This window comes from Epinephelus moara, chromosome 6 (assembly GCF_006386435.1).
Source record: "Epinephelus moara isolate mb chromosome 6, YSFRI_EMoa_1.0, whole genome shotgun sequence".
Taxonomy (NCBI): Eukaryota; Metazoa; Chordata; class Actinopteri; order Perciformes; family Serranidae; genus Epinephelus; species Epinephelus moara.
In genome coordinates, this window is record NC_065511.1 from 29,847,459 (window position 1) to 29,858,715 (window position 11,257).

Here is an 11,257-nt window from a genome sequence, read left to right on the forward strand (position 1 = left end):
AAATGGGGTCCCCTTATTGACATTCTGCCCTCTCTGGATTTGCAAATTATCCTGGACCAACTTTAACTTCAACTTGTATACTGATTTTGTTAAATAGTCTTTCATATTCATATAAATGACAAAAATTGACAACCATACAGAGGTGGGGGTTGATGCTGAACATCTTGTTTTTCTTTCCCAACTTTGATCATTTCTCATCCATTGGTGTGTTCATTAACATATGTTTGTAAGTCAAAATGTCCCTGAGGTTTAGTTGTAGTACATCCTCTCTGTATATATATTTAAGGAAAATATTCATTATATTTAATTTAATTTATTTATTTATTTATTGGTTTTTGTCCTTTGCATCTTTTCTTATGTTTTATGATAAGTATCTATGTTCTTTTACTTTTAAAGGAAACCTGACACATTTTTGGAGCTGCTCCTGCACTGCAATTTCAGCATCTGTAGCAGCATCTGAGTATTTCTTCCAGCTCTGTCATGTGCATGATGTCATAAGGTGTTCTTTATATTTTGTCCATGCCCTCCTCTGCAGCCTGGTGTCCTACCTTTGCACCCCGGTCCAGCAGGGGGCAGTAGTGAGCCACATTGACCACTTTGCGTTGCTCAGTCTCATGTCCGTGTTTACAAGCGAAGCGTGACGTTCAGTGACTCGTACAATACGTCTCCCAGCGCAACCGAAAGCTGTTAATTTTCATTCTAAACGTCAGAAGATGCAGTCACTGAAAGCTTTCCTCAGCGAGAGACTGACAGCTGCGGCGGAGGAGATATTTGGAGCTGTGGAGAAGACAATAGCCGAGTACAAAGAGGAGATATCTCGCTCAAAAGATGTAGAAATCAGTCGTCTGAGGATGCAGCTGAAGCTTCTCAAGTCAGGTTGGTTTGAATGGAACCTGAATGCATCATAACCTCAGGCAGCTTTGCGTTATTTGTAAGATAAATAGCATGATTGTAGTGTTATTATTTGTCTTCCACCCAGAGCCTTTGTTGGACAGAAGCCTCGGAGCTCAGATGCAGCAGCTCACCCATCACCACCACCACCACCCTCCTCCTCCTCCTCCTCCTCCTCCTCAGCACCACCAGTCTGTCCCTGCAGTGGAGCCTCCTGAGTCCCATCACTGTGAGGAGGAGGATGAGGGCAGCAGCATGGAGCAGGAGCACCCAGAGCCCTCAGAGGTGAAGAAGGAGCAGCAGCTGAAGAGCCACAGGGACTTCTGGATGGCTCACAATGCAGAGCAGCTCGAAAGCCTCGAGTCAGACATCAAAGACTTCATCTCGTCTCCTTCCAGCCTGAAAAACAGCCTGCAGGACCCCACCTTACACTTCCACCCTTACCACAACAACCACGGCGAGGAGAGCAAGGACAAACCCTACTGCTGCTCTGTGTGCGAGAAGCGTTTCAGTAACTGCTCCCACCTGGCTGCTCACATCAGGACACACACAGGGGAGAGGCCTTACAGATGTGAGATATGCAGGAAGACTTTTATCACAACCAGCGCTCTGAACAGACACCAGACTATACACACTGAAGGGAAACACTTTGTCTGTAATTACTGTGGCAAATCCTTCAAGTGGATGGAGTCTCTTGGCAGGCACATGAGAAGTGTGCATAAGAGAGACAGTTTGCCTGACTCTCAGTGAAAACACTACTGTCCAATAGATGTTGTCACCATACGTTAGTCATCTATGATTAAAACACCTGAATACCGAATGTAATGTCTGTCATGTTGTGCATGGACCTCATCAAGACTTGTAAGCCAGTAAATTATGTGCAAATGTAAAAATACATTCGCAGACACAGCGTTTTATAAATACATTAACGTAAATGTATTCTTACAGAATAAAATGTACATACTCTGGCTTGGTATTGCTTAATGTATTCTGCTTTCTGCTGCAGGAACATAAGACAGGAAAGTTGCGCAGCTCTCCAGTAGGTGGCAGTAACAGCATTTCATTCACAATTCCATATCAATCTTCAGTATCTGGCAGCATGCAGACTCCCCTAATGTACTGTGTACTTCTGTTCTGGGAACTGACAGTACTCTCAGTCACTAGACTTCTTAGACTTCTTCTTAGTCAAAATATTCATAGAATAGGCCCTTATTCCCATCGATAGAAAGCATCTAAGTACATTTACTGAAGTGACGTACTTCACAATTTGAGGTATTTGTACTTTACTCGAGTATTTCCATTTTCTGATACTTTATTTTTCTGCCCTGCTACATCTTTTTACTGCACTACATTTATTTAACAGTTACTTAACAGATCAGATTATTAATACAAAATATAATAAATACATATATGATGGTGTATTATTATATATTACAACTTTATAGAAACAGTCTGGGTTAAAGTTAGATCCACAAAGAAATGCTCTTCTCTTCGTGTTGTGGAAGAACTTGACCGATCTTAACCCCATCCAGCACCTTTGGGATGAAGTTGAACACAGACTGTGACTCTTATGGCTGAATGGGAACAAATCACTGTGACCAGGTTCCAAAAGTCTTGTGGAAAACCTTTTTTTAGGCGTGTGGAAGCTGTGACAGTCAGACTTGAGTCACAAATTTGATGGCTTTAGAAAAAAAAACCACAAAAAAGACTTGCAGCTTGACTTGGACTTTAGACCAGTGACTCATGACCTGATCTGGACTTGAGCGTTTTAAATCAAAAGTGCTTGATACCTTCCACCAAGCCCAATGATTATTATCTACAATGTAAACCAAGAATCAATTCGGTTCCCTTCATTTCCTGAATCAACTAACATTAACAGTATTTATTCCCAGAATGTTGATACTGAATCCTCCAGATCCAATTTGTTTCAACCAATCTGACAGCATCCAATCAAGCTGCAGGAAAGAATCATGAAGACTCAGGACTTGTCTGTCTTGACTTGGGACTTAACTCAGGACTTGTCAGTGCTGACCTGGAACTTGATTCAGGACTTACCTGTCTTGGCCTGGAACCTGACTCAGGACTTGTCAGTCTTGACTTGGCACTTGACCCAGGACTTGTAAGTTTTGACGTAGAATATGACTCAGGACTTGTCAGTCTTGACTTGACACTTGACTCAAGACTTGTATGTCTTGACTTAGGACTTGACTCAGGACTTGTCAGTGCTGACCTGGAACTTGACTCAGGACTTGTAAGTTTTGACATGGAATATGACTCAGGACTTGTCTGTCTTGACTTGGCACTTGACTCAGGACTTGTAAGTTTTGACGTAGAATATGACTCAGGACTTGTCTGTTTTGACTTGATACAAGACTTGTATGTCTTGACTTAGGACTTGACTCAGGACTTTTAAGTCTTGATTCAGGACTTGACTCAGGAATTGTCAGTCTTGACTCAGGACTTGACTCAGGACTTGTCAGTCCTGACTTGACACTTGACCCAGGACTTGTAAGTTTTGACGTAGAATATGACTCAGGACTTGTCAGTCTTGACTTGACACTTGACTCAAGACTTGTATGTCTTGACTTAGGACTTGACTCAGGACTTGTCAGTGCTGACCTGGAACTTGACTCAGGACTTGTAAGTTTTGACACAGAATATGACTCAGGACTTGTCTGTCTTGACTTGGCACTTGACCCAGGACTTGTAAGTTTTGACGTGGAATATGACTCAGGACTTGTAAGTCTTGACTCAGGACTTACCTGTCTTGGCCTGGAACCTGACTCAGGACTTGTCAGTCTTGACTTGGCACTTGACCCAGGACTTGTAAGTTTTGACGTAGAATATGACTCAGGACTTGTCTGTCTTGACTTGACTCAAGACTTGTCAGTCTTGACTTGGCACTTGACGCAAGACTTGTATGTCTTGACTTAGGACTTGACTCAGGACTTGTAAGTCTTGACTGCAGGACTTGACTCAGGACTTGTCAGTCTTGACTTGGGACGTGAGTGAAAAGACTTGAGACTTACTTGTGACTTGCCAAAGAGTGACTTGCCCTCTGTTTAGCAGTATATTAAAGCCAGTGGTTTTGGGATGAGGTGTTCAGGGGCCTAATGTTTGTGTGTCCACACACATTTGACTACTGCAGTGTTTTCAGCACAGATCTAAACTCGGGATGTTTCTGTGGTTCACACACAAACACACAGTCAGTCCACTTCCACAGAGTACATCTTATCTGTCTTCCAACCTCAGGGTGAAATTAGACAGGACGTCCCCCCTCTGCCCCCTGTATTTACTGTCATTATGAAGCCATTACTTACATTCATGGGTGAAATTGGGATTCGTAACGCGTGGAGCTGTGACTCACAGAGTGTGTATATACATATGCAGCAGCAGTGGTGGTGGAGTTCAGTGTTTTGTGTCACAGTTTATACAAGTCTTTAAAGTATTAAAGTTTAAGTGAAGAGGTGCAGAGTTCATTGTGGTTCAAGGAGCCAATACAGAAAATCTCAACAGTCTTTTTCAGTTCATTCATTCATCCTTCTTTCACATGTTAGCTCGCTTGATTAGAAAAAAAAAAGATACTTGAAATGCTGATAATGACTGTGCTGAGTGGCCGGTGCCTACACTTCATTCATGTCTCACAGTGTTGTAGAACATCTTGTTGAACTGCACTATTATTTCAGGGTGCGCTCACTTACTGGAGAGAGAGACAGAGAGCTCTCAGGTGCTCTGTGCTGTAAACCACTTACTACAAGTGTGCAGAGTAGGCAATTAAAACGGTGACACAAAATCTCTTTGAAATTGAAAATATGGATTAAAATAAAGATAAATTATGCGCTGGTGTTTCAGATCATGTGGTTAAACCCAAAAGACTGTGGTGCTACACAGATTTCTCTTCAGGCTGTATGGAGATATTTCAACACTTACAGGTGCGACTACTTAAGTGTCCCTACAGTGGAAATTACCTTATTGTGTAAGTCTACAACCCAGTGTTCCTCTTCTCGGCTGTTTGCAGACTGTCTCACAAAATACCGGAGTCTTACACTGAATCTCCAAAAAGAGCAATGTGCTTCCTATTAGCTGTGTGGCCAAAGGGCTCCCTCGCTCTTTGTTCCTTTTAAACGGGTACAAATGTTTCAGGTATCTGAGGAAACACATATATTTACTGAAAACATCCTACCATCATTTGAAAGAAGTAAAGTTTGCTTGAATTGGGGGTTCACTTTGCTGTTTTGTATCAACTTTTTCCTTATGTCAGTGAAGAAATGCTTGCTGATGTTGTGGAAGGGTAAAAACAACTCTAATGTGAATATGTGGCTGATTGGTGTTGTCACTACTCCTGAGGTGAAGAGCATGAGGTGAAGAGAGCCCACCTCTCTGCCCTTCCATGCGGCTGCGTGGAAAGCCATTTCAATCGGGAGAGACAGGAGAGTGAAGTACAGATAATATTAAATACAGAATATAAGTGTACAAATTGACTGATGATTTGTGCTGATTAAGATTTAACAGAAGTCTTTGGCGCTTGGACACCAGAGGGAGATATTTTGTGATCGAGGGACTTGTGAGTGGCAGCAGGATAAATCCCCAAATGGAATCCAGACACTGGTGGTGGTGGTGGCTGCTGACTCTGAGGCGTATGAGGCTGATGAATCCGGTAAGACTAGGTGGTGATGGGGCGGTGGAAGGCGCGCACGACGGCAAAGAACTACGGCAGAGAAAGCCTCATAAGGCAGGGAGAGCACACCTCTCTGCCCTTCCACGTGCAAATAAGGAAAGCCAGAAGCAGAAAGAGCAAACCTCCCTGCCCTTCCATACGCCTACATGTAAAGCCTAAGGCAGAGAGAGCACACCTCTCTGCCCTTCCACATGCAAATGAGGAAAGCCAAAGGCAGAGAGAGCACACCTCTCTGCCCTTCCATGCACCTACATGGAAAGCCTAAGGCATAGAGAGCAGCAGCAAAGACCCTCTGGGAACAGAACAGAGCAGCATCAATGACAAACAGAAATAACGCTGATAAGTCAGGCACAGCATGAAAAGGAGGAGCTGGGGTGGAGGCGGGTTGCAAAGTGGCTTGCAAAGGAGGAGCTGGGGTGGAGGCGGGTTGCAAAGTGGCTTGCAGAGGAAGCAGCAACAGTAGGCAGGACAAAGCAGTTTAAATAGGGCGCCCTGAATGAGATATGCCAATTGGTTGCATAAAAAGGAATCATGTGATCTATCAGTTGACTCCATTCTATCAATCCGCTGCTCCATCAGTTGACTGGGCTGTTTGAGACCAGCTGATGTAGGTGGGATGTGAGCTGAGCTTGACATCATGTCCTACCTGATCTAATATTATGTTCAATTTATCTTCATATTAATTTCTTTATTTGTTAATATATACATATGATCTGTACAACCTGACACCATTCTCAATAAAATGTTTTTGTTCAGATTTTTTCATTTGTTCATCATTATCCTAACACACCCATGACTGGTAACAACAAACCTGCGTGATTGATTGAATTTATCATATCATATTCCATAAATGTATCAAAACATCCTGCGGTGCTTGGGTGTAATGCAACACTCATGTCAGATCTTGACCTTGTGATTGCTTGAATCCCCCAGCTGCTACCGTTCACTTCAAACTATTTGAATTAAATGGTGCTCGTTTGCACCCACTGTGAATAAATATATATCAGCATCACACTGCTTCTTCCCACTTCTGTGTGTTACTGTCAACCTCAGCACAAATCCAGCAGCACACCATGCTATCAAAATATATGTCCTATGTCATAAATATTTCATGTCCAACAGCTCCATCCCAACATCGTGTTTGGCCCAACAGCTTTGCCACAAGTAAGGCTCCTCACAGTAATGGAGTTTTGTTCTGCCAACACTCTACTGTTTTCCATTTCTTTTAGAGAGAACACTTTACAACCCAGCTCTCTTATTTCTGTTATGTGATTCTGAATTTGAAAACTATTTGAAAAATATCAACACATGGCTTCACAGACACTATAAACATACTGACCTGAAATGATTAATGGGAACAAGATTTTGGTATGGACGTAACCAGTGAAAAGCAGATTCACACGCAAGATTTCGTCTGTTCTTTTTCTAGTTATGGAAGATGTAGTAGCTAAATCTGGGGACCTAAACATCCACAGAGGTACACTGCACACTGACAGAACATGAATAGCTAAATAAAGAAATAAACTGTTTGATATAAAGAATCTCAGTAGATTTAAGGGTCTCCGACTGACTATTCGAATCTTTGACTTTCAGAGGGCAAAACCACATAGAGAGTTTGAAGGCATGAATCAATTTCTCGGCATCTTTTTCATTTAGAAATAGTAGTACCTTAGCTATGTTTCTGAGGTGGAAAAATGATCTTTTTCGTAACCATTTTAGTCAGACTCAATACATCTTTCATTCATTTTCTGTAACCATTTATCCTGCTGAGGGTCACGGGGGGGTTGGAGCCTATCCTAGCTGACATTGGGCGAGAGGTGGGGTACACCCTGGACAGGTCTCCAGACTATCGCAGGGTTAACAGATAGACATAGACAACCATTCATGCTCACATTCACACCTACGGGCAATTTAGAGTCACCAGTTAACCTGCATGTCTTTGGACTGTGGGAGGAAGCTGGACTACCCGGAGAAAACCAACGCTGAGATGGGGAGAACATGCAAACTCCACACAAAGAGCTAACCACTACACCAAGAAATCCTTGTGGAGGACAGTTTGATACTCTCTGAATATTGGGGTGTACTTGTAGCCCACAGAGTGTTTGGTCATTACTCCCCAGCAATAACATTTCCCACTATAAACACCTATGCATTTCTACACCTACCTATACCCATTTAACGTCATGGATGACTGGTGCCTCTTCATGTATCGGGTGGTGGAACAGAAATGTGAAGTAAAAAAATACACAAGGTAGTACGTTGGAAAGACTAGCCTAGCTTACTTTGTTTATTGGATGCCCAGACAAGACAAGAAAAACTTACAAGGGACAATAAAAGGGCAAATGAATTTAAAGTGGGATCTTTCACACAGGATAGATGGTGAAACAAACACTGTGACTGTTGTATGTGGACACATGTGCAACCAGGATCCTCACAGACCTCTTCTAGACCCGCAGCACCACCACTTTCCATTTTGTTGATCAAATCATGGACTGTTTTGACTGTGGGATACCAGCTGAGATAATTGGAGTTGACAGTAAATGCTCTCCATTTTCAGGTCTAACCAGTTTTAATCTGGCAGCTGGTTGCTGAGATGTTGAAGATGCTGAGCGGCGAGCAGCACTGCCCTAGTGTGTAGCAGAAGCAGGCAGAGAGCTCTGGTCACCCGCATGTTGTCTACAACCACTTAAAAAATGCTCAGCAGTGCCTCAAGACGATCCTGCGGGATCATCTCCTCCAGGCTGGAGTGGAGTGAGCAAGAGGTCAGGAGAGATTGATTGTACGGGTGAGAGGAGGTGAAAATGGCAACAGACCCTGTTCTCAGGCAGCACTTGTGCCACTTTGCAGGTTGACTGTTGCTGCTGGCTGAGATGGTGCTCCTGCAGATGAATGAGATGATGCTCAAGCCGAGGTTTCATTGATCACAGTGAGCACGGGAAAAATAATTCTGTCTCTAGTTTAATGAGACAAACAGGAGCTCTGATTTAAGATTGCAGCAGTACAATTGGAGCTGACAGTCTGAAGTCCTAACAGGAGTGTAGTGGCATAAAATGGACCACGAGAGAAGCAGAGTAGCAGCCACAGTCAGCGCTCAGGCAGAGGGACAGTGGACAGGCACAATAAAGAGTTAGCAGTGGTCATTAGATAAACTTTATGAAGTATGACAGCTCCTGCAGGAGGAGAGAGATAGCAGTGGAGCAAATAAGATAGCTGGAAGACACAGCAAGGTGTGTTAAAACTGTCCCTCTCGGGCAAAACAGAGCTTGAATGAAAAAGGAAAGTGCAGAAAGGAAGATATTTTTGCTGGAGGGAGCTGTGGGACAGGGACTGAACCAAATTAGTCACTGTTTGTGAAAGGTATGCTGTGCAAGCATCAAACCCAAACATAAGATCTATGACAGTGACAAAGTCTGTGGTAACACTTGGAAGTTGGTGTCAAATTTTTAACTTTTTGCCAGAGTGTCTGTATGAATATTTTCTGTGGAGAATGACTCAGTTGGATTCCATTGTGTGTAGAACCAACCTCATATTTTCATTTTACTCTTGATTAATTTGGAACAATTGTTTATTTGGGTGCTTGCATGACTTTGGCGTGACCTCTTCTTGAGTTGTAATTAAGCAATTGATTCCCTAATATTCTGGGTTTTCAACAGTCCGTGACCCTTAGGGGGTCTTCAGAGTTACTGCAGAGGGGCAGTAACTCTGAAGACCCCCTAAGGGTCACATTAACATTAAGCTAACGTATTATTAGCAAAGATAAATTGGCCTATTCATAAAAAAAGTTTACAGTACACAACATTCATGATAGGCTGTTACCATAGACTGTAAAAATAATGGACATAGCTACCATAACGTTAGCCATTGATTTGTGGACCATTTTGAAGCCTTGAGTTCGGCATTTCAGTTGTCGCCATCTTGGTTTTTTGCAGCCAAGAGTGATTGTATTCGGGCAACAGGCTGGAGCTGTGGAGGAGCGAGGGGTGGATCTGACTGAGATGCCGAGGACACTATCTGTAGCCTGTCACTCAAAGTAGCCACTTTAAGTTACTTTACTTTAAGCCTTGATGAAATGTTAACAAGTTATATACAAATTTTACCCCATATAGTTGTCAAGACGGGGAAAAGTAGCTAAAGAGATGAGAACTTTTTTTGTACCAGGCTGTAAACATTTGTTTCTGTGGTAAACTACAGCCAGCCTCAAGTGGCCATTAGTGGAACTGCAATTTTTGGCACTTTTGTGTTGGCTTCATATTTTAGCCTCAGTCGTAGCTGCTTGGCTGTTACCCCAACCCAGTCAAACTCCGAAGTCGTTGAAAGCCAGTGATTGGGCAATTACTTGCAGCATCAGACACCAATGAAAAAAAAGACGTCCTTTAATGTCGGCATGATACGCGGCCGCTCACTGTTATAATTAAACGACACCTGGTGGCATCAGGGGGAACAAGAACCAAAGTTAAGGCGGTGGAAGTCCAAGTAGGGTGGGTGGGAGGGCTGGTGGATGGGTCCTCAGAAACAAACATGATGTATAAATATATGAACATTCCAATAATTTTACTTTAATAGCTTAGTATTGCATGCACCATAAAATAGTATGTTTATACATGACACATTAGGCCGCCCTACACGTCACTGTTGGCCCAGTTTAATAGGTAACTCAAATTTATACAATATATGCAGCAGGCTCTTTTTCAGCCAAGGGGTCCCTGGCCTGCTCTACATAATGTACATACAAACTGTGATTAGATGAGCATGTGCGACTTTAATCATCAGAATCATAAAAAGAAGGGTGTTGATCTGTGGCTTTGTTTTTTTTAATCCACACAAATTGGTATCACATGTAGAATAAAAAGCGTTGGCAAATCATTTGTTGTATTTGCAGTCTTGCTGCAACCACATCAGTGACAGTACAGTCATAAATGGATAATGAGACAGTGGGCCCCTGGGCACAGACATGCAAAGGGCCCCACCATTTCTCCTACAGAGGAGGACACAGACTTTTTTGTGGTTTTGTGTCTCTTTGTGGTTGTTGTATGTCCTTATGGGGTAATTTTGTGTCTTTCTTCAGTAGTTTTGTGTGTCTTTGAATCACTTTGTGTCTCCTTTTGTGTTATTTGTGTGTCTTTTAGGTCTCTCGACATAATTTTGTGTCTTTATAGTAGTTTTGTGTCTCCTTGCAGTTNTTTGTGTCTCCTTGTAGTCATTTTGTGTCTTTTTGTAGTTGTTTGGTGTCTTTTTGTAGTCATATTTTGTCTACTTGCAGTTGTTTGGTGTCTTTTTGTAGTCATTTTGTGTCTCCTTGCAGTTGTTTAGTGTCTTTTNCTTGTAGTCATTTTGTGTCTTTTTGTAGTTGTTTGGTGTCTTTTTGTAGTCATATTTTGTCTACTTGCAGTTGTTTGGTGTCTTTTTGTAGTCATTTTGTGTCTCCTTGCAGTTGTTTCGTGTCTTTTTGTAGTCATTTGGTGTCTCCTTGCAGTTGTTTGGTGTCTTTTTATAGTCATTTTGTGTCTCCTCACAGTTGTTTTGTGTCTTTTTGTAGTCATTATGTGTCTCCTTGTAGTTGTTTTGTGTCTTTTTGTAGTCGTTGTTGTTATTTCTGTTTGTGGTCATTTTGTGTCTCCTTGCAGTTGTTTTGTGTCTCTTTGTAGTTGTTTTGTGTCTTTTTGTGGTCATTTTGTGTCTCCTCACAGT

At 42.4% G+C, this 11,257-nt stretch overlaps 1 protein-coding gene across 2 annotated transcripts; it reads left to right on the plus strand.

Moving 5' to 3' along the window:
- The first annotated feature begins 426 nt into the window (after nt 1–426).
- Nucleotides 427–1,857, plus strand: LOC126392196 (zinc finger protein Xfin-like). 2 transcript variants are annotated; one of them, XM_050047487.1, is made up of 2 exons: nt 427–876; nt 956–1,857. In XM_050047487.1, the coding sequence occupies exons 1-2, from the start codon at nt 714–716 to the stop codon at nt 1,639–1,641; spliced, it is 849 nt and encodes a 282-aa protein (XP_049903444.1). In that variant the 5' UTR covers nt 427–713; the 3' UTR covers nt 1,642–1,857. The 2 variants fall into 2 exon arrangements, with proteins under 2 accessions (XP_049903444.1, XP_049903445.1); XM_050047488.1 differs by having other exon boundaries at nt 452–876; nt 980–1,857.
- The last annotated feature ends 9,400 nt before the right edge of the window (nt 1,858–11,257 follow it).

Bases quoted from the DNA above. Each gene is read 5' to 3' on its own strand.
- LOC126392196 (XM_050047487.1), top strand. From the start codon at position 714: ATGCAGTCACTGAAAGCTTTCCTCAGCGAGAGACTGACAGCTGCGGCG. The intron at 877-955 runs GTTGGTTTGAAT...GCATGATTGTAG, and splicing joins GCTGAAGCTTCTCAAGTCAG to TGTTATTATTTGTCTTCCAC.